Consider the following 24,160-nt stretch of genomic DNA (forward strand, 5'->3'; position numbering starts at 1 on the left):
AACCTGAGAAGCCCGAAGAAAAGTTTTATAACAGACAGAAGAACACAAAGAGGCACACAGACTTTTTTTGTTTTTAATTTCGGCTTTAATAGATGCAGCCCGTCCTGTTTGAGAAAAGGCCACATTTGATTGATGGACAACAACAAAAACAAACCTGCCTCACAAACCATGAAACCGGTGAAACCTTCAGTTTTTGTCCCGCAGGTTTGTCCAACACTTTATAAAAAGGCACAGCTGATCTGATCGAGCTCAGGGCCAAAACTCATTCGACTAAATTATACCATCAGTCCACAAATTGGTGAATTTAAATGAGAAGATTTTGACTCAAAGCATCTCGTGTCCCCGTGGACAACAACAAAGAAAAGAATAAAATAAAAGTAAAGTTTTTGGCTTTTCACGTTCAAGTATGGGGCTGTTCAAACTGAGTCTGAGTCAAATGACATACACAAACATCAACACCGATCAGAGATGTCTACAGTTCGCTAATAAATGAAACAGCTCTGCCTCAGAATATTTATGTGGGGTAGAAACCTAATTTTGGTTTCAAGATAAAGTAAAATGTAAGTAATTTCATAAAGTTAAGAATGAACCTTCGAGCTCGAGAATAGTTTGCATGTTCTGAGTCCGACTACAACTTAACAGCCTTCAAACCAAATCTGTGAATACACAACAGGTATTGTTAACCTTTAACACTACTGGCCATAAAAAAAAAAAGCTTCATATGAGATAAATTCATCCACAAGCCTTATTTATAAAGCTAGCAGATCTGACGACATTTGAAAAAAAGACCAAAAAGTACTTTTCGAATGGCGTCTGAGTGGCGTTTTATAGACGTAATGTGATTTAATTAAACAGCCCGAGTGCGAACAGGAAGCAGGAACGAGGTGACAAACACGCCAAAAGTTTCTGAAAAGTTTCACAGTCAACAGCGAACATGGAGCAAATCATACAGCAGCTTGTTGAGCCAAAAACAAAATAAGAACAAAACGTCTCACTCTGTTTCTATTCGTTAAACAGAAAAATGATTGACTCCTTTTCAAATTAAGATGATTGTGTGTTAGATGTTACAGGATTAAGTACAGAGTGGGATAGTTTTAGGAAAAATCAAAAACCCGTCTTCCCTGAATTCAAAGTTAAAGTGCCCCCCAAAAAAAAACCAAAAGAAAAAAACTATTGGATACTTTTAGTCTGGATTCTCATTCAAACAGCCAAAGTTGTTCATAAGATACACAAACAACAACAAACACCAACATGGCTGTAAGATTCAATAACAGACTTTCGTATCACTTTAAATTAGAACATACGGAGGCAAAAAAGGGGCAAAAATAATTTGAATACTTGAAAATTTTGAGGTTAAATGTTGAATATTTCAAAATAGAGTCTGAATTTTTAATCGTGACATGAATATTGGAACTTCGACTTTTATGATTTTGGACAAAAAAAAAATCACCAATTCTGTCAGAGCAATTAGAATTTACAGCACATAAATGAAATGGCATTGATTCATTTAAATTTCTTTCATCTATTGCAGTCATTCTTTAAAATGTTGGTACTTGTGAAAGACTTTTAGAAAATAAATAACAAAATATAAGAAAACATCTGAGGCTAAAATATCAAACTGTAAAAATCCATTTTCAGATCTTCCCCTTTAAAAGCCAACCAGTAAAAGTTGAATTCACCATAAAGATTCAAACCTTTCTGGCCTTTTTTTGCCTCCACATGTCAACCCAGTGTTTGATAGTAGAATAAATTGGGGTTAAAAACCCGTTAAATAAACTCTAAATTATATGTTTTTCCCTCCAGTGGGAAGAAGCCTCTAATATATTTTTGCTCCAGGCAACACCACAAAAAAATATCTTTGGTTATAACGACAAAAGTTAAAATAAGATAAAAAAAAGTTTGACGCAGAAACGAGAGAACAGTTGCAGTGTTTGTCCACTGGACGGCAATATTGTACAACAGTGTTCTACAGCAACACAACCACAGCACCGTCAGCCTGACTTCATTCAGTACCTGCAGCTCAAACAACAAAAAGCTTTTTACATCCGGTTTGATCATTTAAACATTTGAAGATCGAGATTTTTGGGATTGTATTTGTCCTGTTTGTGTGTTCTTTCCTTAAATACATAAACGGGATAAACACTGATTCCAATATGTCTATATATATAATAAAAAAAGGTTTTTCTACCAAACTACATTTACCACAAGCCTCTTTGGCCTCCTTAAGCCGTTAATGATAAACTACATGTGCCAAAAAAGACGTTGCATATGTATTTAAGGCAACTATTTACTTGCATCTCCACCAAAGGTCCTTCCATGATCACAAAATTGCAGAAAAAGTCCTTGACTTTTTAAATGTTGTACCTTCTTTTGCACTTTCTATCTTAAATCTTAACCTCCCGCTGTAAATGCCCTCCGTCCGACAGTCTGCCGTCCTTTTCTTACTCTCCTCTGCCAGAAAAAAAATAAAAAGCTGAAATCCGAGTTGACAGGGAGGTCACGGCTGCACGTCTTAACTGGAGATAAAGGCACAAATGAAAGCGGACAACGCAGCAGTTTCAACCCGCAGCTTTCTGTCAGCAGCAGAATGGAGTGTTAGTGTAAAAAAAAAAAAAAAAAAAAAAAAAGTTAATTACATTACAGTGACTTCGTTTTTGAGGAAAATTCTGTCATTCACCTCAAAGTTACAGCCACGCTGCTTTTCTGAAAACAAATAAAGCTTCCTTCCTCCGTCAAATGTTTGTTTTCTACTTCCTCTAAAACCTTCAGTCAACTTCCAGAAAACCGCTCCATTATCACTCCTTCCCTCCCTCTTCAGGTCAGAGGTCACTTCAGTCCAACTCACGTCACTCTGTTCAGTTCATGCTTCATCAAACTCTGCTGGTGGCGTAAAAAAATCCAAACAAAGGCTTTAAATCCCACCAGTTTGTCACAATCAACACGTTTTACAGACAACCTAAAACTTTCTCTGCTCACTAGCATCTAAGACTTCTCTTCTGTTTTCAGTCACACTTCTGAATCTCACCACCTTTTATATCTTTATAAATCCATCTTTAACATTCACATTCTGAGCTACGGAATCTGAAGTGTGCCCATAATTACAGCAGTAAAATAAAGTAAGGAGTTTAGTTTCTATATGTTACATATGTCAATATAGATAAAGAAAATCAGATACCATCACTTTGGATAGAATTACTAGATTAAAATGGTTTCTGCTCTCAGCGCACCGACTGATGTGGCTGCTGATCAAACATTTATGAGATGAAATACAAAAAGGCAAGAACATTGGCAGGTGGAGTAACATAAAACAATTTGTTTTTCTAACTATTTCATTGAATTAATTCATGTGTGGTCTCACTTTACTGTCTGATTTGTCCTCGCTCCATAATATTAATAAAAACAGACTGAATCAGCTTTCTTATATTTAGAAGATAAATACTTTGGCACACCTGAGACTGCGTACGTAAACTACGTGCTCCTTTTCTGGATTTATAACAATTTCTCAATGTATTTCTGGTAGAACTTGTCAGATTGAGATCGACAACGAATGGTATCTGATGCTCATGTTGTTTGTGTAGTAGAAGTCTGGATTAACTATTCTCTGTGTCAAACTGTTGCTTTAACTCTGTAGAATAAACTAAGACTTTATTTTCAAAAGAAAAAAAAAATAAAACAACAAGAAGATTCACCCATATAATTTAAGAAAAAAATATGTACAAACAAATTAAATAAAACTCAAACTCAACACGTATGGCCTCGAGTCTTTCACAGAGGATAAAAAGTGGGACACAAAGAGAGCCCAGATGAACTGCATAAATCAGGTGGCAGCAGGACAGAGGGAGGAGGAGAAGCTGAGGAAGAGAGGGATGAAGGAATATGGCACAATCAGGTGAATCTTTGGTGCTTTGCAGGCAGGCGGAGCCGAATCCAACTCCAGCGTCGTGCCTTCATCCCTTTATTGTTCATCATTCATCAGCAGTTTCACGCTGTCCTCTTCTTGTCTCTTTATAATCCCTCGTTACGTCCGTTTCATCCCTCTCTCCGTTGATTCATACAACATTTTCTCCTCTGAGGATGTGATTGTAAAAAAATAAATAAACTACCTCCTCCGGGCCTCTAGGGGGCAGCAGTCCTGTTTCACGGAGGTTAAATCCTCTACGAGGCGCCTCGGACTTCCCTCAGCGCTTCCTGCAGTCTCTGGCGGTAGGCCTCGTAGCGGCGAATCACCGCGTCCCTCTGCTCCTGCTCCTCCTTGTCCAGGATCCGCAGGAAGTTGTGCAGCTCGGGGATGGAGAAGGCGTCCCACTGAGGAGACACGAGGAAATATTATTTATCCGTCACTTTTATGGAGGCTTGGTTACCAATGGCTGTTTTTAATGAAGTTTGGACCTTCTCTACCTAATTATTTCAGTTTTTATTGAATTATATTGTTTCCACTTTCAGCGGCCAAATTCTTCATTTTATTGTCTTGAATTCTTCCAGCTGAAGTTCTCAGTGTTTCTGTTTATTGTGATATTATTTTGGTTGGTGACATTTTTCTGGATTTAATGAGTTTATGGTGCCGTAGATTCTTGTGGAAAAAAACCAGGAAGTCAAAGGAGGACTAAAGAGGGACGTTACCATGACTTCTCCTGTCTGTTGTTCTCTCAGGACGAAGCTGAGCGTGTCGGCGTCGGGTCCCGCCACCAAGCGAAGAAACAACGGCTGCTCGCCATCCGCCAGCTTACACACATACACTGCAACACACACATGCACACAGTTAATTTAGTCAGTACAATATGAGCTTCCATCAAACCGCACACAAGCAGGCAGCTCTGCAGTGTGTGTGTGTGCGTTTGTGAGCAGCCCATGAAAGGATGGGTGTGGCACATTAACGACCAGTAATTTAAAAAAACAGAAAGATGGAGTTGGACTGAACTAGTTTAACAAAGCAATACAGACCTACAACAAAAACAACAACAACATCTGGTCCTTCATGGCTAATACTCTCTACTAAGCCTCGTATATAATTGGCTGAGGTTGTGCTCATTCTAATTTCGTGGCGACTTGGGAATATCTTTAAAGGATGACAGCTGGTCCAAAATAGGTCTGTTGGGTTTTTTATTATTATTTATTAAATTCATTAAAAAAACTTCCATAAATTCTTTAAATGAGACATAAAACAAGTTACATGGTCTTTGTTTTTTTGTTTTTTTGAATATAATTATACAAGAAACATTTGTGGTTTAAGTTCATGTATGAGACCTTTTCTTGTTCAGAGACGATGCAACAGCTGTTGATTCTGACAGAGTGTGTGTGTGTGTGTGTGTGTGTTCCTGCTGAAGTGTTGATAGTGGGGAGAGCCCTGTGGCATCTAGCAGCCATCAAGATGAGGGTGAGGCCTCTTGAAATACACACACACACACACACACACACTATGTCAGTGCCAAAGCATCTGATGCTGAAACCCGGCACGAGTGGCATGACGCACAATCTGCAGCCCTGTCGCTTTCACTGTCTCTCTCTCAGACACACACACACACACACACACACACTTACCCTGCTCCTCTCTGCGGCAGCGTTTGTACAGGGCGTATTTGGCCGGGTTGTCTGCAACTGTGAACTTGTTCAACAGAGCGACAATTACCTGCACACAGACACAAACACAGACACATGTTACAGTCGGGAGAGACTCAAAAACACACACATGATTTGTGTGTGTCAGTGACAGCACACCGTCCTGCTTGCTGATGATCATCGAGAAGTTTTTTTCATTTTGTGTTTGAAAGAGAAAATACAACTTGGACAAGTAAAGAAATGACGCCAATCAAAGTTGAATAAAGCTCAAACATCAGCCGGAGACTTCAGATCTTAATTAAGTTACTGAGGTGTGTGTGTGTGTGTGTGTGTGTGTCAGCCACCTGTCGGACTGTGTTATTGGAGCTGATGTGGAGGGTGTTGGTGACTCCTCGGGGCAGATAAAAAGCCTCCTCCACCACGGCTCCCCCTCCTCCTCTCTGACCCCCCCGCACTGTCACCGGCCTCCTCAAGTCCAACTGGACTTTGATGAAACCAGTATAGACCCCCGATGGACCCTGACAAAGAAAGAGACTCTGTTTGGACTTCACGTACGTAAAGAATGAGCAGAAATCCTGATCATATGAAGATGGAAATCAAAACACACACGAGGAACCTTCTCTGTTTAAACAATGCCAGTTTTTTTGTGTTTTTTTCTGAAGGACAGGTTCACTGAGTTCAGGTACAACAGTGTTCGTCTTTGGTTAACTGAATTAAATTTTACAGTAGCTATGTGATCTGTCCACACGAGACCAGTTCACCCAATCAGCCCTGTGAGTCCTGCAGGGCAGATGGCTGCAGACGGAGGAAGAGCTTCTTAATCCCATTAGTCCATATGGAGCCCGGAGGACGTGATCATATTTGGATAAACGACATCAGGAGGAACAGAAGTCAAAAAGCTCGACACGATGACGAAAAGAGACCCAGATGTCATAAACTGACAAAGAAATATAAATATGAAGGAAGACGGAAAGAATTTAAAAACACGTCTTCTCGTCAAGATGCTATCAGCTCTGACCTGCACGACGCTTCCGGCATTATTTTCTGATTTAATCTCATCCAACAGAGCAACTTTAGTCACCAACTGCTGCTTTCTAATAAAAATGTATTTGTTCTGTTGGACCTCCAGTCGCTGCTGGATACAACATGGAGTCACGGAGGCCTCACGGCGTGATGACAACTTCAGACACCTTTCACGCTGCCAAGGAAAACACCGTTGGGGGAGGAGGGAACAATAGCAGGAACCACATCACATCAGTCTGATGTGACTGCTGAGGAATGCTGCGAGCTGGAGGAGAGCAACGTGAATCATTCTTGATCTTGGAAAAAGCAGCTAAGCTTTTTTCCTTAAAGGTTCGTTAAAAGCTTTTGCATTTATGTCTCCGTTAATTTAACAGCTCTGGATGTTTATGTTCATATTTTAAATGTAACACGTTTGAGGAATATGTCACAGCATTCGTTCTCAGAGAATCTCAATCAGAACCGAACGTAACTGACAGCATCTCTAAAAAAGTTTTAAAAGGAGACAGCCCACTGGCTCAGCCACTGTGTGTGTCTGTGTGTGTGTTGTCCACTCACCAGTGTCATTTTCAGGTGGTCTCTGGTCACCATGTTGTACTGCTCGATCCGCTGCCTGATTTCCTCCCTGCTGAACTCGGTCCGCAGTTCTCTCTCCTTTTCCACATCCTGTCAGGACAGACGGAAACGTGACTCGTTAAATCACAAATGAACCAAGATCAAAGCGACGACGCTCTCCGTTTGGACGGAGGCAGGACGACACGTGGACACGAGAAGCTCTGTGTCCACATCAAGTCTTGTAAATGAAGAATTAAACCCGTTACTGTTTTTATATATACACGTGTGACGGTTTAGGTGTTTAGGTGTCAGACGTCTGTTGTCTGAACTCTAACACACTGTTTGCTCTGATTTCCTGCCAGATATGCAGATGTGTCTGCTTTAGCTCTACAGCCCAACACATGACCGGACGGCAGGGAATCTGTAGATTTAAGACTGATGACAGATCAATAATTCGCCACATCCTTCCTGAACCTCTGCACATTCCTCTTCTCTGTCTTTTGTCGTCACTTTTAAATATGCTAATGTCATTGGCTCTTTTGTCTTCTGCCACTTTTTTATTGTGATATTAAAAATCTAATTCTACAGTAAAACCTTCTTGGACTCACACAAAGCCTTCTCTGTTTTTCAACTTTTTGAATTGATAAAGAAAGTCTGAAATATTTACATCATCATTAGCCGCATTTACACATTCTGTAGTACACAGATTAAGGCATTTCTGTATTTTTATTTTTTCATAAAATGCCACTTAAAAAGTCTCCACATATTCAGAATCAGCACCATCTCAGTCAATGATTTAATATCACATCATGTATCTGTTATCTGAGAGAAGGTTTCTTTACCTCTGAGTTGGAGACCATACGATGTGGAGTCAGTCCCTGAGCAGAGTAACAGAGCTGCTTCGCCTTTTATTTGTTGTGTCTAATCTGTCATTAGGCGCCACTTTGGGGCACAATAGACCGTTTAAGGGCTCTTCATGTGACCCAGCCCACTTGTGAAGTAAAAACGAGGGAGGGGTTAAGGACCAGAGATCACATCTGTGGCTGAGAATAAAAGCACAACAACAACATGCAGCTTTGCCTCGTTTGAACACAAACACCTTCTGCCAAACGGCCGCAGAGACGCTGCGGTTGTACCGTACCGTTGTACAGGTAGCGTTTCTTTCTCCCATCAAAACGATCTGAGGCTCGAGCTGCTTCAGGGTCAACACATGACGAAATACACATCTCTAATCAGTCCAGGTCCCATGCTGAGCAAGTGACTTCTAAATTTAGACAAAACATGGTGAAAATCTGCTGCAGGGCACCCAAAGTCACACAGTGAATGATCCTACACAACGTGTTCCCAGGGACACAAAAGGCATTAGTTTGACTGCAGGTTGCGTGGGCCTGAGGAGTGTGCATGTGAGGGCTGAGGCTGCCACAAAGGTCAGCTCACCAAGAGCGTCCAGAAGCACTAAGCACACAGTATGCTGCTGAATTAATTCAGGGAGACAACTGGAATAACACAAACAGTGAGAAACCAGCAGCCCCAAACACTTTTAAAATTGATCTCAGAGTTAAAACTGACTCTGACTGATGAGGTCTGTGTCCGTGAATCGGAGGCCCAGCTGATATCTTCCTGTGTCTGCTGCAGAGTTGTTTTGAAGGATTTTTCCATCGCTGACAAAAGGTATCTCACACACAGGATAGGTGTCCGATTGGAGATGGAACCAGTAAATTTCAATTACAGCCTTTTTCATTAAAGGAAAAATAATCATCAGGTTACCGACTGTGAAAACAATCATTATCTGCTTCCTCACTGTAATTTAACGTTTTGTAGTTTACTGTTACGTAGCTACCACAAGTTTATTTCATCCATGTTAGAAATGAAATTATTTGAATGATCTTAAACAGATCACCCAGTCGATGATCACAGCATCTTATTTATTTTTATTTGATCTGCTCCAGCTTCAGCAGTGAGACGATTTAAAACTCTTTCTAAACAGAGAATAAACAACCACGAACTAAAGCAGCGGACCTCAGCTGTTTGACTTATTTTTAAATATTTTATGCTTAACCTACAAAATAAAACAATGCAGTCATTAAACTTTTCATCAGCTGCAGCTATGATCCACGTTTTCTCACGCTCTGTCCACCAGTATGTGAAAATAATCCCAGAAATTTACACACGCTCAGATTATATGGAATGAGATGGAAAAACTTCTGCACGAGTGCCAACACAGAGTCTTCAGCCTGAGTTTGATTCTGCTGTGTAGTCTGTGCTTACATGGGCATAGTGCAGCTTCCCTCAGCATCTATTAACACACACAGACACGCACGCCGCAGAATCCAGGGAGGCTTTGAAAGCCCATACACCCTTATATGGAAAATACACACTGCTCAAGGGAAAGCAGCACGAGCAAACACCACACACACAGACACACACTGCAGCTCTAACCTTGTGTGGACGTAATTGTGAGTTTGAGCTAAATGAAGCTGGACTTTTCTGCAGAACCTGTACCAGAACCAATGTTCTGCCATGAAAGATCGAATTGATTTCCATAAAACATTTCTGGTTGGCTCTGACAAAAACATCAGCGAGCATGTTAAAACACGTCTGACGTCACGGTGACCAAAATCTGTCAGTCAATCCGACACAGACAGACACTGACTCATCAGGATTAAAGGACGACACACAAGGACAACAAAGCAGATCACATGGACGCACACTAAGGCACGACAGCAGGTGTCTCACGTTTCAAGATGACTTAATTTAGACGCCCCTGTTTCCTCAGGTTAAATTTGACCTGAGGGTTTTTCCTGTAATCAAGCTCGACTGTAAGCACCGGCCAGGTCGAATGAGTCAAAGCATATTAACAGGAAGTGACAGGTAAGAAGATTAACGGACGTCCCTACTCGTGCTCAGCAGGGAAAAAGGCGAAACAGAGGAGGAAGAAACTAAAGGCACAGGAATGTGATAAATTACTTCCCACCAGGTGAATCCATCCTTTGTGACTGCGTTTGAACGGGTTCATTACATCATGTCCCTAAACATGGCGACCTCGTAGATTAAGTCAGTGTACATGAGCTGCTGTTACACAACTCCCTGACTAACAACACTGACTAATTTAATGGCATTCAAACAAAAGTTGCATCAGCTTTATGGCTGGAATTTAACATCAACTAAAACATAAATCACTGACTCAACAACCAGATGAGGAAAACAGGATCAAACATATTTAAAAGTTTATAGACTCACTTTGTTTTTGATTTTATTGTCAATATTTCCAGCTTCTTTTCCCTCATTACAAATTACAGCCTTGGAGGAAAAAGCTAATAAAATGTATTTTTCATTACACTGGAGCCCTTCAGGTGGTTTTGTAACTCACACACTCCCTGAAGGAGTTTCAACATACGTGTATCACCATCATCCATCCATACTGGCCAGTGTTAATATTTTTGCATGGGGGAGGTGATTGCACATGTTTTCTTTATGTGTAATTCAAATTTTACAAAAATATGAAATATCACAAGGCTTCAGTGTTTCCTCCAGACTTTTGTTCTCATCAGGGTGGGGGAGCCGCTGCAACAACCGTCACGGGACATTAAAACTCTCCACTTTGACTGATCATAATGAGACTGAATTTTTGCTGGTTTTGTTGTTTTATTTCATGATTCCTCAAAGCCATTATTATTTTTCCAAGTAAAAACATTTTACCTAGCAATGGCCAGAAGGGAAATCCTGTCATTTCAGAACCACAGAGACTTTTAGAGGGAGTGTCTGATTTGGGCTGTTTAATGTCCAGGACAGAGGGAGTTAAGAGGAACTGGGAGAGTGAGAGCGACTCCAAACAAACAGGAGAAGCAGAGCTACGCGGAGCTGCAACACAATGAGGTCATGTTCCTATTTTAGAGAGCAGATCCTCCCCCCGAAGCAGGAAGATCAACACTGGATAGACCGCAGAGAGCAGGACACACAGAAAAGACAAAGACAGTAACAACTTACCACAACATCTCCAATAATCCTGATAATATAACTCAACCATGTGCAGCGTTTCAGCGTTCAAAAAGTTTGATTTGCACCAGAAACAGAAATGATCACTTGATTTCTCGATCTGCCAGGAGGAAGCTCAAGGCGACATGTACTGTCAATCCAAAAAACAATCAATATTGACTGTTAAATACAGCTGCTGTGATGTCAAGATGTGTGTCAACAGGTTTTAAGGCTTTAATTATTGCTGCTGGATGCGCTCATCACATGTAAAAAATCAACATGGCTGCCAAAATGAACACTGAAGACATTCTGCAGACGCCACGAACACAAAGCACAGCCAGTGTGTCTTCAGAATGAGGGCTAATATTACTGGCTCTGCTGGCGCAGAAATGCTTTTAGAGGTGACGTTTAAAACCTTCAATATTGATGAGGAGGAAATATTAAAGGCACTGACTTTGTTGGTCTAAATGGACGACAGAGGTCTGTTGGTCTTAAGCTAATCCTGTTTTGACAGCAGATGTATTTGCCTGCACAGGACAATTAAAATACTTCCCCGGCATAAAATACGGACAGTTTCAGTATTTAATATTTAATTTAATAATCTCCTTTCTCCTGAGTGCACTTGTTGCAGGAAACACAAGAGCAGAAAAGGGAAAGAAAAAGAAGGAAAAAATAGAGCAGAACAGGCTCCACTTTGGCACCAAAACTGGAAAAAGCAGAAGTGACGAGACAGAAAAAGACGGCGAGGGAAAAACAGCTGTGGGCCTGAAAGGATGTGTTATCTTCACCTCCATCTGAAGCTGCTGTTTTATAAGATAATGGCATCTTCTTCCTCAAAACACACCTGCAGCATTCCTGCCTTTGTTTAGCACTGTCACGCTCATCTGTAAATAGATGACATCACCCATCAGGAGTGTGTCTGTGTGAAGACAAAACACAATGAGCTTGGGCTAAACAGGCGCTGAAGGACTAGAGCGTGTGCTGGTGTGTTATGGGCAGGACACACAGACTAAACACTGTGATTGACCTATATCTGTAAGGACAACAGAGGCATTATAAACCTACACAAGTGTTAGTCTTGTCTCTGTGTTTATCTTCATGCAGGTCAGTCTTTCCCTGGAATGACCAAAGTTAAGATTAAGTTCATTTTCTGAAACTTTGCGTGTTTCATTGAACTAAAAAAAGCTAATTTAATAACTTGTAATTAACTGTCTAGGACTAGAGCTAGAGCTTTTACTGTGACATAACCAATTCTCCGTTGTTTTTTCTCATTAAACTGGAGAATCAGCTCTTTTTAACAAGCCTGATTTCTCAGTGGGTGACGTTAATCACCCCTTGGATCAGTCTGACCCTTTGACTGGAGCATCACTGCTCTTCCTCAGTTCGTCTATCCCCCCCCCCCCCCGCCCCGGACCCAGAAACAGATAAGCAGTAGAAACTGAATGAATGATTGTTTAAATGAAAGGAAATATTCCTGGAGTCCTGAAAATGGCTCGATCATCTTCCTTTGAGATGTTTTTCCTCTTCAAACTATCCCATTTTTCTACCCTGTTCGCCTTCCACGCCATCCTCTCCATGCTACTTCCTGTTGAGTCCACAGGGGGAAGCTGAGATGTGCCACACCTTTCCTCCCAGCATTCCTGCTAATGGTCACATGTACCTACTGACGATGCATGCAAGTAGCAGCACAAGTGGAAGTGCTCACACCTTTCCTCTGTCAAAGACATTCCTCGGCTAATGGACAGAAACGGACACTCAAACTCTAACACTTAAGTGGACATTCCTCAGCTAATGGACGCTCATACAGCAGATACAGTGGAGTATTTCTAATGCCTTTTATAGATCTCCGCATCTCTGCTGTGCTAAATACTGTGTGTGCTATCCAAGGGCTGTTTTTAAATTTTGCATAACCCCTAATGAGTATTAATTCACAATTGGGCAACTTCCAGATTCCAAGTGGAGAAAGAAACCTGTTTTTCTCTGATGTTTTCAACGTGGAGCAGAATTAATTGAAGTGTAATGTTTATATAATAACCCTTAAAGTCATCCAATACATTTACAAGACATTTACAAGTATCATCACAGGTCTCAGCAAATAGTCAGTATAACAGTGACCAGTTCAATGATTTCCCACGGGAATTTTCAAAATATTTGCATATTTTCATAGAAATATACTGCCTGTTGTGTGCAATAGGTCAGAAGATATCATATAAAAATGTTTAGTGTGTCCTCAAATTGTTTGTTTTGTTATATCAAGTAAACCAAAAGAAACAAAAAAGTAACAAATCCTATTTAAGAAGCTGGAACCAGACAATGTTTGATAGTTCTGCTTGAAAAAGTAGTGAAATGAAATGATTATCAAAATATTTCTACATGGAGATAATTAGGTGCGTTTCAACTTGACCTGATTCGGCACAAATTATAAAAAAAATTGTCAATTATTTGGACCTCAACCCAGTAGGTCCTCTAATTTGAGGTACAATTACTAAAAAGACTTAAAAGCAAATAAGCCTCAACAATCCACTGTTACCTGATTCATAAATGGCTGATGAAAACCAATTTCTCCAGAAGAAAAGAGGAAAATGATGCCATTGTCTTTGCAAACGGATGAGTCAAACCTGCAGACTAAACCAGCTGGACCACATGGAGACAGCAAAACAATGTGAGCCCGACTGGACTGGACTGTGTTTCCACTGTGGTTCAGTAACTACAACATAGGACATACAGTTACGCTTCAACTTCGGGTCTACGATGGGACCACCCAGAAAAACTTGCTCCTTCAAGACCTTTACCATGAAGGAGGAGGAGGAGGAGGAGGAGGATGGGATGAAGGGAAGTATAAGGATGGAGAAGCAAAAGGGGGAGGCATGAGGAAGAAGAGTAAAAACAAGAAGAAAAGAAAGAATGAGGATGTGAAAGGGGAGAAGATGACGATAAACATACAAGGAAGCAGGCGAGACATTTAAGAGGAACAGGAAATAAAGTTTTTCTACCTTTAGCTCTAATAATATTACATCATGTTCAATGAAAGCAGAGTGTCTGCAGTTGCCTTTTTCTCAGACTCGGCCACTCGTCATGTGGTAAACTTGGTTGCTTTGGGGATAAGTGTAACATTTAAAACATGACGCAGTTACTCTCCAACTATTTTGATTGTCATCTCACACTGGAGCCGCTGTCTAAACTTCTTACTGCCCACTGGGGAATGTTCTCATTACAATGAATAATGTCTTTCATTAAACTGCTTCATACTGGGAGGAAGATACTGTTTGGCCACACAAACACGGGTCATAGTTTAGTTACAAGTTCTTCCTGGATTCAAGGTTGCAAAATACAAACTGAAAAATAACAACTAAACCACGAGAAGCCTTGAGCAATAGACCCAAAGAGGTGTGTTTTGTGAGTAAGCATGTGTGGGCTAAGATTATGAAACTTCATCGTCTGACCTTACAGGAACACAGTGAAGGCAGAGGAAGAAAAAAGGAGTGCGTGTTCAAAGATGGCAAGCCAACAATGTGCCAAACATCCTCTGGAGAGTTTCATACAACAGGAAGCTGAACACATGAGGCCTGACAGCGCTGCACCAAAACACTGTTTTCATGCTCAAATTACACAAGTCCATTAAAATGTCAGAAAGTAAGGTATGAGGAATGTCTTGGGATGTTTGTTTTATCGGAGAGGCTGTCCAAAAACTAAAAAACTTGACGTACAGAAAAATAATAAAGTAGGGTTAAAAGAACTAAAGAATATTTGGGAAAAGCACTGAGCCCAATTGGCCAGAACTTGTTGGACAGACTCTTCGTGATTTGAATCCTTAACTCTAAATCTTTTGTTGGACTTTTACTTTGGCAGATGTGTGCGGTTTACAAACTAACTTTCTGACCAACAGTTGGAAACCAATTTAAGAGCTCATTTTGTGTCATAGACCACCATAAAAAGTCGTCACCGTGATGCTGCAACTGGATGGTAATTAACAGAATACGATAATAAATTGTTATTGTTTTCCACCCATGTAATCATGCTGATGGAAAAAAGACTGGCATGATCTTCACACTAAACAGAGTTTTATCTCTGGAATTGGGTTTTTTTTAGAATGTTATTTTGGAAATGTTGGAAAAATTCCTCAGTCATATGACTAATGAATTAATCAACAGCTCCAGGTGGTTACAGCACTGGACGAGTACAACCTTAAAAGGGAACAACTTGTAAAAGTAAATAAATACATGAATTAATAAGAGGACTGATATGGCCACATGTATCAGTATATGCATTTGTATGTAGAAAGGCTCAAGACGTCACAGGCCACATCACAAGATTAATGTCTGCTGCAAAAACTTCAACAGTAAAGGGCAACCATGAACCAAAAGTCCTGCATCATCAAATGTCACGTCAAAAAACATCTTCAGAAAGACATTTAATGAAATGGTTCGAAAACCAGCAAAGCCACAAAAAGACGGAGGATAATTAGAAGATACTGAACGCAAACCAAAAAAAAAAAAAAAAAAACAGCTGTAATGATTGATAATAAAAATCAAAGATCAGGGTGGAAAAGTCCTCACAGCTGCCTCAGTGACTCAGGTATGAAGTGAGAGAGCAGCGAGTAAGTCACCATGAGTCACATCTGAAAACTTTATTACAGTATGTGTGTTATTTGTCAGCAGGGTTACGCAAAAGAATACCGAGCTGGTCTGCAAATCTGGATCCTTCGCTTTAAATTTGATGGGTTTCCTCTGAAGTCTGGTGCGTGTTGTTGGAGTTTGACTTCAACTCCAGTTACTCTCACACCGTCTGAAACTCCGCCTCCAAGCCGCAGAGCGCCATTCACACGCAGTGAACATGTTTACAGGGATGACCCGACACCAGGCAGTCTCCGTCATCTTATCACCACCACGACAAAAGCCAGTGAGCCCTCGTCTCACGTTTGAACGGTCCCACATCAAATATCTAACAAGCTGCATTCACACAAACACAACTGTGGTTATGTTCTACAGTGTTGCGTCTGTCTTATTTTTAGCCTGGGGCTCAGTTAGCAATGTGGCTCCAGAAATGGAAACGTGTGTTGGTCCAACAGACCTCGACAACTGTTGGATGGATAGAATTTAGTGGAGGATACACATGTTAACAGGTTAACTAAATTAGAATGATGTACACTGAGCTACCTGGAAAATACACCACAAAACACACACAATGTTGAGATGAATTTAGAATTTAGCTAATTAGCAACCCTAATAAATATCAATAGACATAAATCAGAAGATTTTCATTAAGCTTCATCCTCATGTCCAGGTAAACACACTCATTTGAACAGCTTCACATGTATTGATCAGAAATTTAAGGTATTTCATGAGATTTAACTTTATCAAAAATGTTTTTTCTTCCTTATTGAGAGCATGATAAATCCTTTTTAAATCACTCAAACCAACGTGTTTTGATGATTTTGCAGTGTTTTATGTCAAGGCACATTCATGGCTCATGTGAACAAGATAAAGAGTCTTAAATTACATAATGTGGCATCACAGGAGGACTGGTCACTGCTGTGACACAATGAACACAATGAAGATGTCAAAGGCAGGTGTGTCTGTTTGGGGCCTGATAATGGAAATGGGGAAACAATACCTGTGAGATGTGCGAAAGACTATGATGTCACTCTGGAGTCAGACTAACCTCAGCTAGAGTGGAAAATCCCTTTATAAAACACACACACACACATATTCCCACACCACGCGCTCGCCAAAACACAGACTCAGTGATGTTCAGCCACCGTGAGCCAAATGCTAATGTTCAAAACCACCGCACACATCAACACAACGATCAGCAAGAACAATCAGAAACCACAGACCTTGAAGGTTTTTATTCAGTGCGTGCATGTCTGCGTGTGTGTCCCTGTGTGTGCTTGTGCGTGTGATTGTTGCTTCACTTTAAGAGTCACATGAAACTCCTAATGACAGACAGAGTGATGGGTTTGTTGGCACACAGGTCTGCGTCTGTACCGTCATTATGTGTAAACACAACATTTAGTTCGTTGTGGTTGGATGATTTGGGTGTGAAGGATAATCTACCATACTGCCAAAACCAAAAATGCTGTTTCATGGTATTCTAATACACATTACATTGATTTAATAGAGGTTTGGCTGCATTTATTCAGCAACAGGGCTCCAGTAATGATAAATTCATTCATTTTAAAAATGTTACCAAGTATCCAGGTTTGAATCAGCACAATTTTGGCTAATTTACAATTATCACTCAGTAAAGTCTGTTCACTTTTATCGGGGATAATAGCAATTGTGAGCATTTAAAACCATAAACCCTAACCTCACCTTCAACACATCAACACACACGTCATGTAACCTTGCTGCATCATTTCTCAGCATTCGACTCTCACTTTCTCCTTTGCACATTAAAGGCAGAGCCAACCACCTCAAAGTGCTTTGTGGTTTTGGTGATAATGGCGAACTGGGAGATCACAGCCAGTCTAAACTGCTCCCAGATGAGATTCCAACGCAAGGCTGGTATGTGGTGGATTAGCTCGCACAGCACATAGGCATCAGCAGAGCCGACAGACACCTCATTACTGATGATAAAAACACAGAGATGGCAGGAAAGGCCATGTAGAACAGCAGGACGAAGTTTTAATTTAACTACATTTAACTAAACAATTAAAAGTACTCAAAAAAAAAACACCAAGTCATGACTTTAGTGATATCTCTAACACACTGTAGCAGCAGCATCATCGTCATTTGATGAAGGAAAAGGGTTAGGGTTATTTCTGCTAAATCCTGCATTACATTTTTGCCACAAACAACTAATTGTCTTTAAATAATCTCTAAAAGCATGATAAACTCAAAGGAATGCCAGGTTACAGCTCCCGTCTGTTGCCCTTTGACCTTGTAATGTGAAGCTACAGGTGGATGGAGGTAAAAAGGGGTGGGGTGGGGGTTAAAAACCGCTTGACCACCTGTTCCGGGGGGTTGGACCACAGCCGGACAGTGGAGGGTTTGTTTGCAGCAGCTGTTTTGTACGATTCATAAACTGTAACCAGGCAGACCACTGCTGGACAAACTGACTGATAATGGGTTAGTGTTAGCAGGGCTGCAGCTAATGATTATTTTCTTTGTGTATTAATTACCAGAGGAGCTTATTGCCATCTTAGCTATTTCTTACTTTTTTTGCCCACAAAAAAAAAATAAAAAAAAAATTAAGTGTGTCAGTGTTAAAGAACTTTGCTCACCTAAAATCTAACGCTTGAAAAGGTTACAGAAGCCCTAACGGGTTAAATCCTTCCCATAAACTCTAAACTCTACATCATAAAAATCACATTGGCTACCGAAGACAGAGATTAGACTGATTTTAAATTTCCACTTTTTTAACTGTAACACAGTCCTGACGAATATCTCCTGTTCTCCATGACGCAGGTGGCTCCATTCAGAGGCAGATTTATCTTATAATAAACTGCAGCCCACTGCTCTGTCAGAGGAGGTGTGTGTGTTTCCAGGCATGAAAGCACTCTGGGTCTGTTTGTAGAGATAGCGAGGGCTGCGTAGTTTAGAACAATTCCACTTATGTTTCCTTTAGAAAAGCAAAGTACTGCAAAGGCAAAAGAGTCTCATAAAAAGGTTTACGTAACCTGCAAACAGTCAACAGAGACGTTCCTTCAAAACAAATCCATTTCTAGCATCACAGTGTGAAGTGTGTATTTTTGTGGTTGTCTATGATGCAAAACTGAGACCTTTTACTGGTTTTCAACTGCTGGTTGGATTAACAAGACATTTAAACATTAAATCAGTTGGGGCGCTAAGAAATGATCGTTGTTGTTTTCTGGCATTTTACCTACCAGACCATTTCTATGTTACTTTATAACAACACCCTGTGTTTGTTGATTGTTAAAAGTTGATTGGAGAGAGTTCATGCTCATCTGGATTTCAAATTAAGATACACAAACACTTGTATGATGTTGGATCTGCAGGATGACCAACATGTGACAGCTGAGGAAGCAGAATCTTCTTTTTGCCCTCTTTATCGGCGACTTTGCTTTTCATGTGCACACATTATCTTTATTCACAGACCCGAGACTTTATTTACATCCTCAGTGGGTCATGGCTTTAATCTCTATCAGCGTGGCCTAATAGTCTTTGGAAAGAATCAAATCTGGTCCAGGACGGCTCGCCTCTGACTCAGAGCTGAACTTATAGGCTTATACTGTAGATCCAGTATCAGACAGGAGGCTGCTGCCAGGCTAAAGCTGAGCCCTGACAACTAATGTTTGCCAAATTATAACATCATGGCAGAAACTGTGTCAGTGGTGTGACACAGTTTTCGTCAAGGTTTTAAAAACAAGAAGGAGAGGGACAATAAAATGAGAAGGCCTCCCTGGGATGGGGTGAAATGTTCTCGATGAAACATTTGGAAGATGCCCTTGAAAGCTGAAAACTTCTGGGCAAGTGAAGGGACCCGATTGAGGCTTGGAAATCCCTAGTTTAGATCAAATGGTTTATATTGTTTTATAGGTTTTATGCATCAGTTTCACTAAACATTATAAAAAACACCTCAGTGGAATTAAACATTAACTTTTGGAAAACAACAGCCATATAGTAAGAGGTGTGGGTGTTGCTCAATAATCAGAAAACTGAAAGCGTTCTGGAGGAACACGTGACACCAGGTGAAGCAGCTCGATAAGCCATCAAGGTGTGTTTCTGTGACAGCATTTAGCAAACAACAACAAACCGTGGGCGGCCTCACTGGTGTTGAGAGAACAGGAAACAGAGCCGAGAACAGACAGGAAGTGACATACAATGAAGGCTGATGGAGGGGTGAGGTTGAACACAAAGAGGACGGATATCTCGATGGGGGAGAATGTGGGAAAGGGGGGATTTGGATTCACATATGCACGATGACAGGAAAGAAAACACAAGATAAAACCTGCATTCGGCTTTTCAAGCCCCATCTCTGAATTTGTACACAAATATCTTCTTTATTCTGGTAGAACATCTATCCCGGTTTTGAACCTTCATTCAGGTCCAACTCAAGTTAAGGAAAGTTGTTCTTTGGTCATCTGACAATGTTTAAGGGGGTCAAAAGGCCAAAATGGGGGAACACTGCAGAGGCATAGATTAAAAAACTAATTCAGCTTACAGGTAAGGAGATAACAATGTGCTGCAAAATGAGGTGTGCTCCACATAAAACCTACTGATATCAGAGTAACGTTACTGTGAAAGAGTGACAGATAAGATCTGTATCTGTCTCCCTCTCCTGCCGTCAGTCTGTCTATCAGTCGCCCTTGGAGATAAAAGCCATAAGGTAGTTTTTCACACAGCAGCAGATAAGGGAGTTCAAATCTAAGCTCAACAGTAGACAATGACTTCACTTTAAATTGATTTGAGATTCCACAGAAAAATTCCCATGACCAGAAACCCCCCCCCTACAAAAAAAGTAGCGATAAGGTATTTAGACTGGTCTAACCGGACACATGAAATGGTTTGTAACGCATCATCAAAATAATGGCAGACACCTGGAGAGGGCTGCAGGGTGCGGTCAGGTAAAAAATATTGCAGCATAAATCTATCTGCAGCGTAGGTTATGGGGAGTGATCACACCATGTACCATACGCCACGATGTCAATGCATTCAGACGTAAACACTGCCTGACCTTGGCTTCTTTCACAGATCAGCTGTGGGAGCTAGACAGTTTGCATCAACACACACTTCATGGAACGCCTCAAAAGGAAATGGCACTTCCTTGTTTAAGACTGACATACAGAGATGAGCCCTTCTAAAGAATCTATGACACTGCTGATTAAATCATAAGCTGATTTATAAGAGTTCAGGAAGTGGAAAAACACTGAGGTTGTAAGGGGGTCAACTGTGAAGGAAAGAATCGCATATTAAATAATAAAGAATGAGTGCAGAAGCCAGATTTGTGAAATGTTGACTGTCACCTAAACACAAGCAAACATACGGAAACGTTGTCTGAATAAAATACTGCATCATATCACGAAGGTCATGTGTCAACAAGTCAAAATGGCCAGGTCTTTGGTTTATTATGGCTGTGGTTGGTTCCAAGAACAGCTCCTGATATCCAGACTCCATACATATTAACTTATTTATGGCACGCAAACACAGGTGAGTGTGAAGCCAAGTGCAACACAACCACAGTGTAGAACTAAACTGTCCTGACATTATGTGGAGCACTTGACAACTTTGTACAAAGGCATGAATTAACAAAAAGCTCTTGGGGTTAAAAAATAAGAATAATTGAGGTCGGTGGGAGTGTTTCCCAGCTCCAAAGTCACATCTGAAAAACGGTAATGTGTCACACAGGAGGCTTACAGTCTGTGAAGATGATTTGAATTGAAGATGAGCTGCTCTGGCTGTCCAGTGTGTGTGTGTGTGTGTGTGTGTGTGTGTGTGTGTCCGAGGAGGCTGGGTGGGATTACCCTCTAGTGTTTTTTCATGAGACACACAGGCCCACTGGTCAGCGTGACATTTCCCCGACAGAAAGCCCATTCACTCACTGAAAAGGTGGATGGGAGGGTGGGCGGACGTGTGTGTGTGTCTGTTGACAGGGAATGGGTATAAACCCTGCCTCAGTCTGGAGATAAATCCTCTGCTGGCCAGACTTTTTCATCTCATTTCCTTTTTGACCACCGGCCCTTCAGCCGTTGCTCTCGCCTCTGTTTGTCCAGCGTCTCTGTTTAAACTCCAGCTTATTAAACTCGTCTTTCTCGTCCAAACCACAGCCTGGAGACTTGATTAAAAACTACAAGTAGCCCAGTTGTGCAAGTGTAACTGCTGCATCGCTCTAACTATTATCTCAGAGCATTCGGTGGACTAACATCCGCAATTTTCCAATCCAAGAATGCACCATTCTTTTCAGGCAATTAGCACTTTCAATGGCTTTGTAAAGGAAAAACATTAAAGTGGATGTTATGCCTGGCTCAAATCTGCTTCAGAAATGGAAAACATTCCCATTGTTACCACAGCTGCTGCTAAAAGGCTGCTGGGAGGAAAATGTATTTGTACCTGAACAAAGTTCTACGATAAACTGAATTCAGGCCAATCATAAAGCTCCACCTTATCTTATCAGAGCTGTATTAGATTACGTGTTTCAATATCTAACAGGACAGAATATATACAGACTTATGTTGACATGTTTTGGACAACAGAGTCTCCAAACAAGAACCGCTCATTTCATACAGCATTCCTACACATTTTTCCCAAAGGACAAGTCCCACTGGTCGTAATTACTGCCGGCACGTGGAGAACAGACTGCTTCTAACGTCCCATTTCAGGTCAGGAGCCAGAGCTCCAGACTCTGTAGGTCACAATCTCTCTTGCCAGGACTGTATGGGCCACATTGTGCATCCACACCACACACAAACACACACTGTCATGAGGAATGAGGACCTGTGTATCATGGAAAAGTGAAGGGTCATGCATCGCTGAAAGTCATGTTTCTCACTCTCCTTCACACACACACACACACACACACACACACACACACACTTTGAGTGGGCAGAGAAGAAGAATAGCTTGATTATGTTATAGTATGCTGGGTCTTGAGAGTTTGGCACAAACCAGCTGTATTTACAAGACAGTCTGAGAGACTGAGAACGTGTGAGAAAGCATCTGTTGGAGTGAGAGCCACCTGAAAACTGAGGCGGCCCAGTATTTACTCAAGGACCTGAAGAATGACCTCATTTTTTGAGTCCCAGACACGATAAAGCTGAACGTCTTTGATTTTGGCCTGATCCAATGTTCAGTCCAGAAACTAATTCTCACAGCCTGCAGGCAAAGAAAGCTGACATAAACAAATTTAAAATCGAGGATTTCATCAAACCTTGTTTCATCCAAAAAGAGCCACAAGGTTGGGGTAGTAAAGTAACAACCACTGAACCCTGATCACAGCCTCCACCTTCTACATTTTAATATTGAACAGTCTAAAATTAAAACTCCCAGAGACTTGAAAAACCACCCAGTTATTGTCAAATGAAAATGTAGGCTAAACCTACCAGCTGTCAAAAAGGGGATTAAGCCTCAGACTGGTTGTTATGCAAATATTTACTGTAAATTGTTCCAACACTCACCAAACAACAGTGACAATTTTGTCATCTTAATGTTGCCTACTGCTCCACCTAGCCGATGCCAAAACCTTTATGATTTGAACAAGTTAAGGGTTTCCTGGTGAATTTGAGATAGATATATAATATTTATAAATATATATAAACTTTCCTGAAGATTGCACCAACAGGTGAACCAGCTGAAAAAGTGACAATTTAATATAAAAATGTACACTTTCCTCACACTTGACAACAGCCGAATTCAAGAAAAACTGTTGAATAGTATTAAAAATTAAGCTTTTTTTGTATACTACTTGTGATTTTTGCAAAAGAAATGCGTCAAATGTTTAATCGGCGATTTTTTGAATGGAGTTCTGCACGAAGACTCCTCGGACGGACAGCTTGGCCAGCTCAAATGGAGATTATACAAAAGGAAGTTTTTTTTTTGTTGTTTGTTTTTTTTAAATGTTCACAGTTTTCATCTCACCTTATTTTCTGTGATTTTCCCGGAAGGTTTCTTGAAGAAAGATGTCCTGGCCGTGAAAAAGTACTCTTCGGAGTCCTCCTCCAAACTGCTGTAGCCACTGCTCATCGTGCTATTCCACGTCATTTGCGAGGAAAACTTGCCTGCCGCCTGAAAAACTCCCTCCGACCCCCAAAAAACAACAACTACAACGAAACTATCGGCTGCAGTTTGACTGCTCTCTGAACGCGGTGACAAACGTGGAGGAGCCGATAAAGCTCCGTGTGTCGGCTTCCTGTTTCTAATCCGCTCCAACGGCCGTCCCGGTCCGCCGCTCCGGTCTCACACAACCCGCGTTATTCTATCCTAATTTTACTCCTTTCAAACTAATTTCACTGCCTCCATTTTTGCGCAGGAAGGGGACTTGGGCTTTGCCTGGGTGCGAAAGCATAAACACCACAGCGGATTTCAGGTGAGTTAGTCCGGTTTCTCCCAGTTAAAGTCCACTTTAACGGGCGCCGGTCCCGTTACACTGACCGACG

At 41.0% G+C, this 24,160-nt stretch overlaps 1 protein-coding gene across 2 annotated transcripts; it reads right to left on the bottom strand.

The window, feature by feature from the left end:
• Positions 1-62: 62 nt before the first annotated feature.
• Positions 63-24,160, bottom strand: rassf3 (Ras association domain family member 3). Of its 2 annotated transcripts, XM_029495515.1 has the most exons (7): positions 23,643-24,160; positions 13,878-13,880; positions 7,135-7,242; positions 5,901-6,074; positions 5,539-5,626; positions 4,627-4,736; positions 63-4,305 (listed from the first exon to the last, which is right to left on the bottom strand). In XM_029495515.1, exons 1-7 carry the CDS (start codon positions 23,763-23,765, stop codon positions 4,156-4,158), a joined length of 756 nt encoding a protein of 251 aa, XP_029351375.1. In that variant the 5' UTR covers positions 23,766-24,160; the 3' UTR covers positions 63-4,155. The 2 variants fall into 2 exon arrangements, with proteins under 2 accessions (XP_029351375.1, XP_029351374.1); XM_029495514.1 differs by lacking the exon at positions 13,878-13,880 and having other exon boundaries at positions 4,621-4,736.

Source organism: Echeneis naucrates, chromosome 23, assembly GCF_900963305.1.
Source record: "Echeneis naucrates chromosome 23, fEcheNa1.1, whole genome shotgun sequence".
Lineage (NCBI taxonomy): Eukaryota > Metazoa > Chordata > Actinopteri > Carangiformes > Echeneidae > Echeneis > Echeneis naucrates.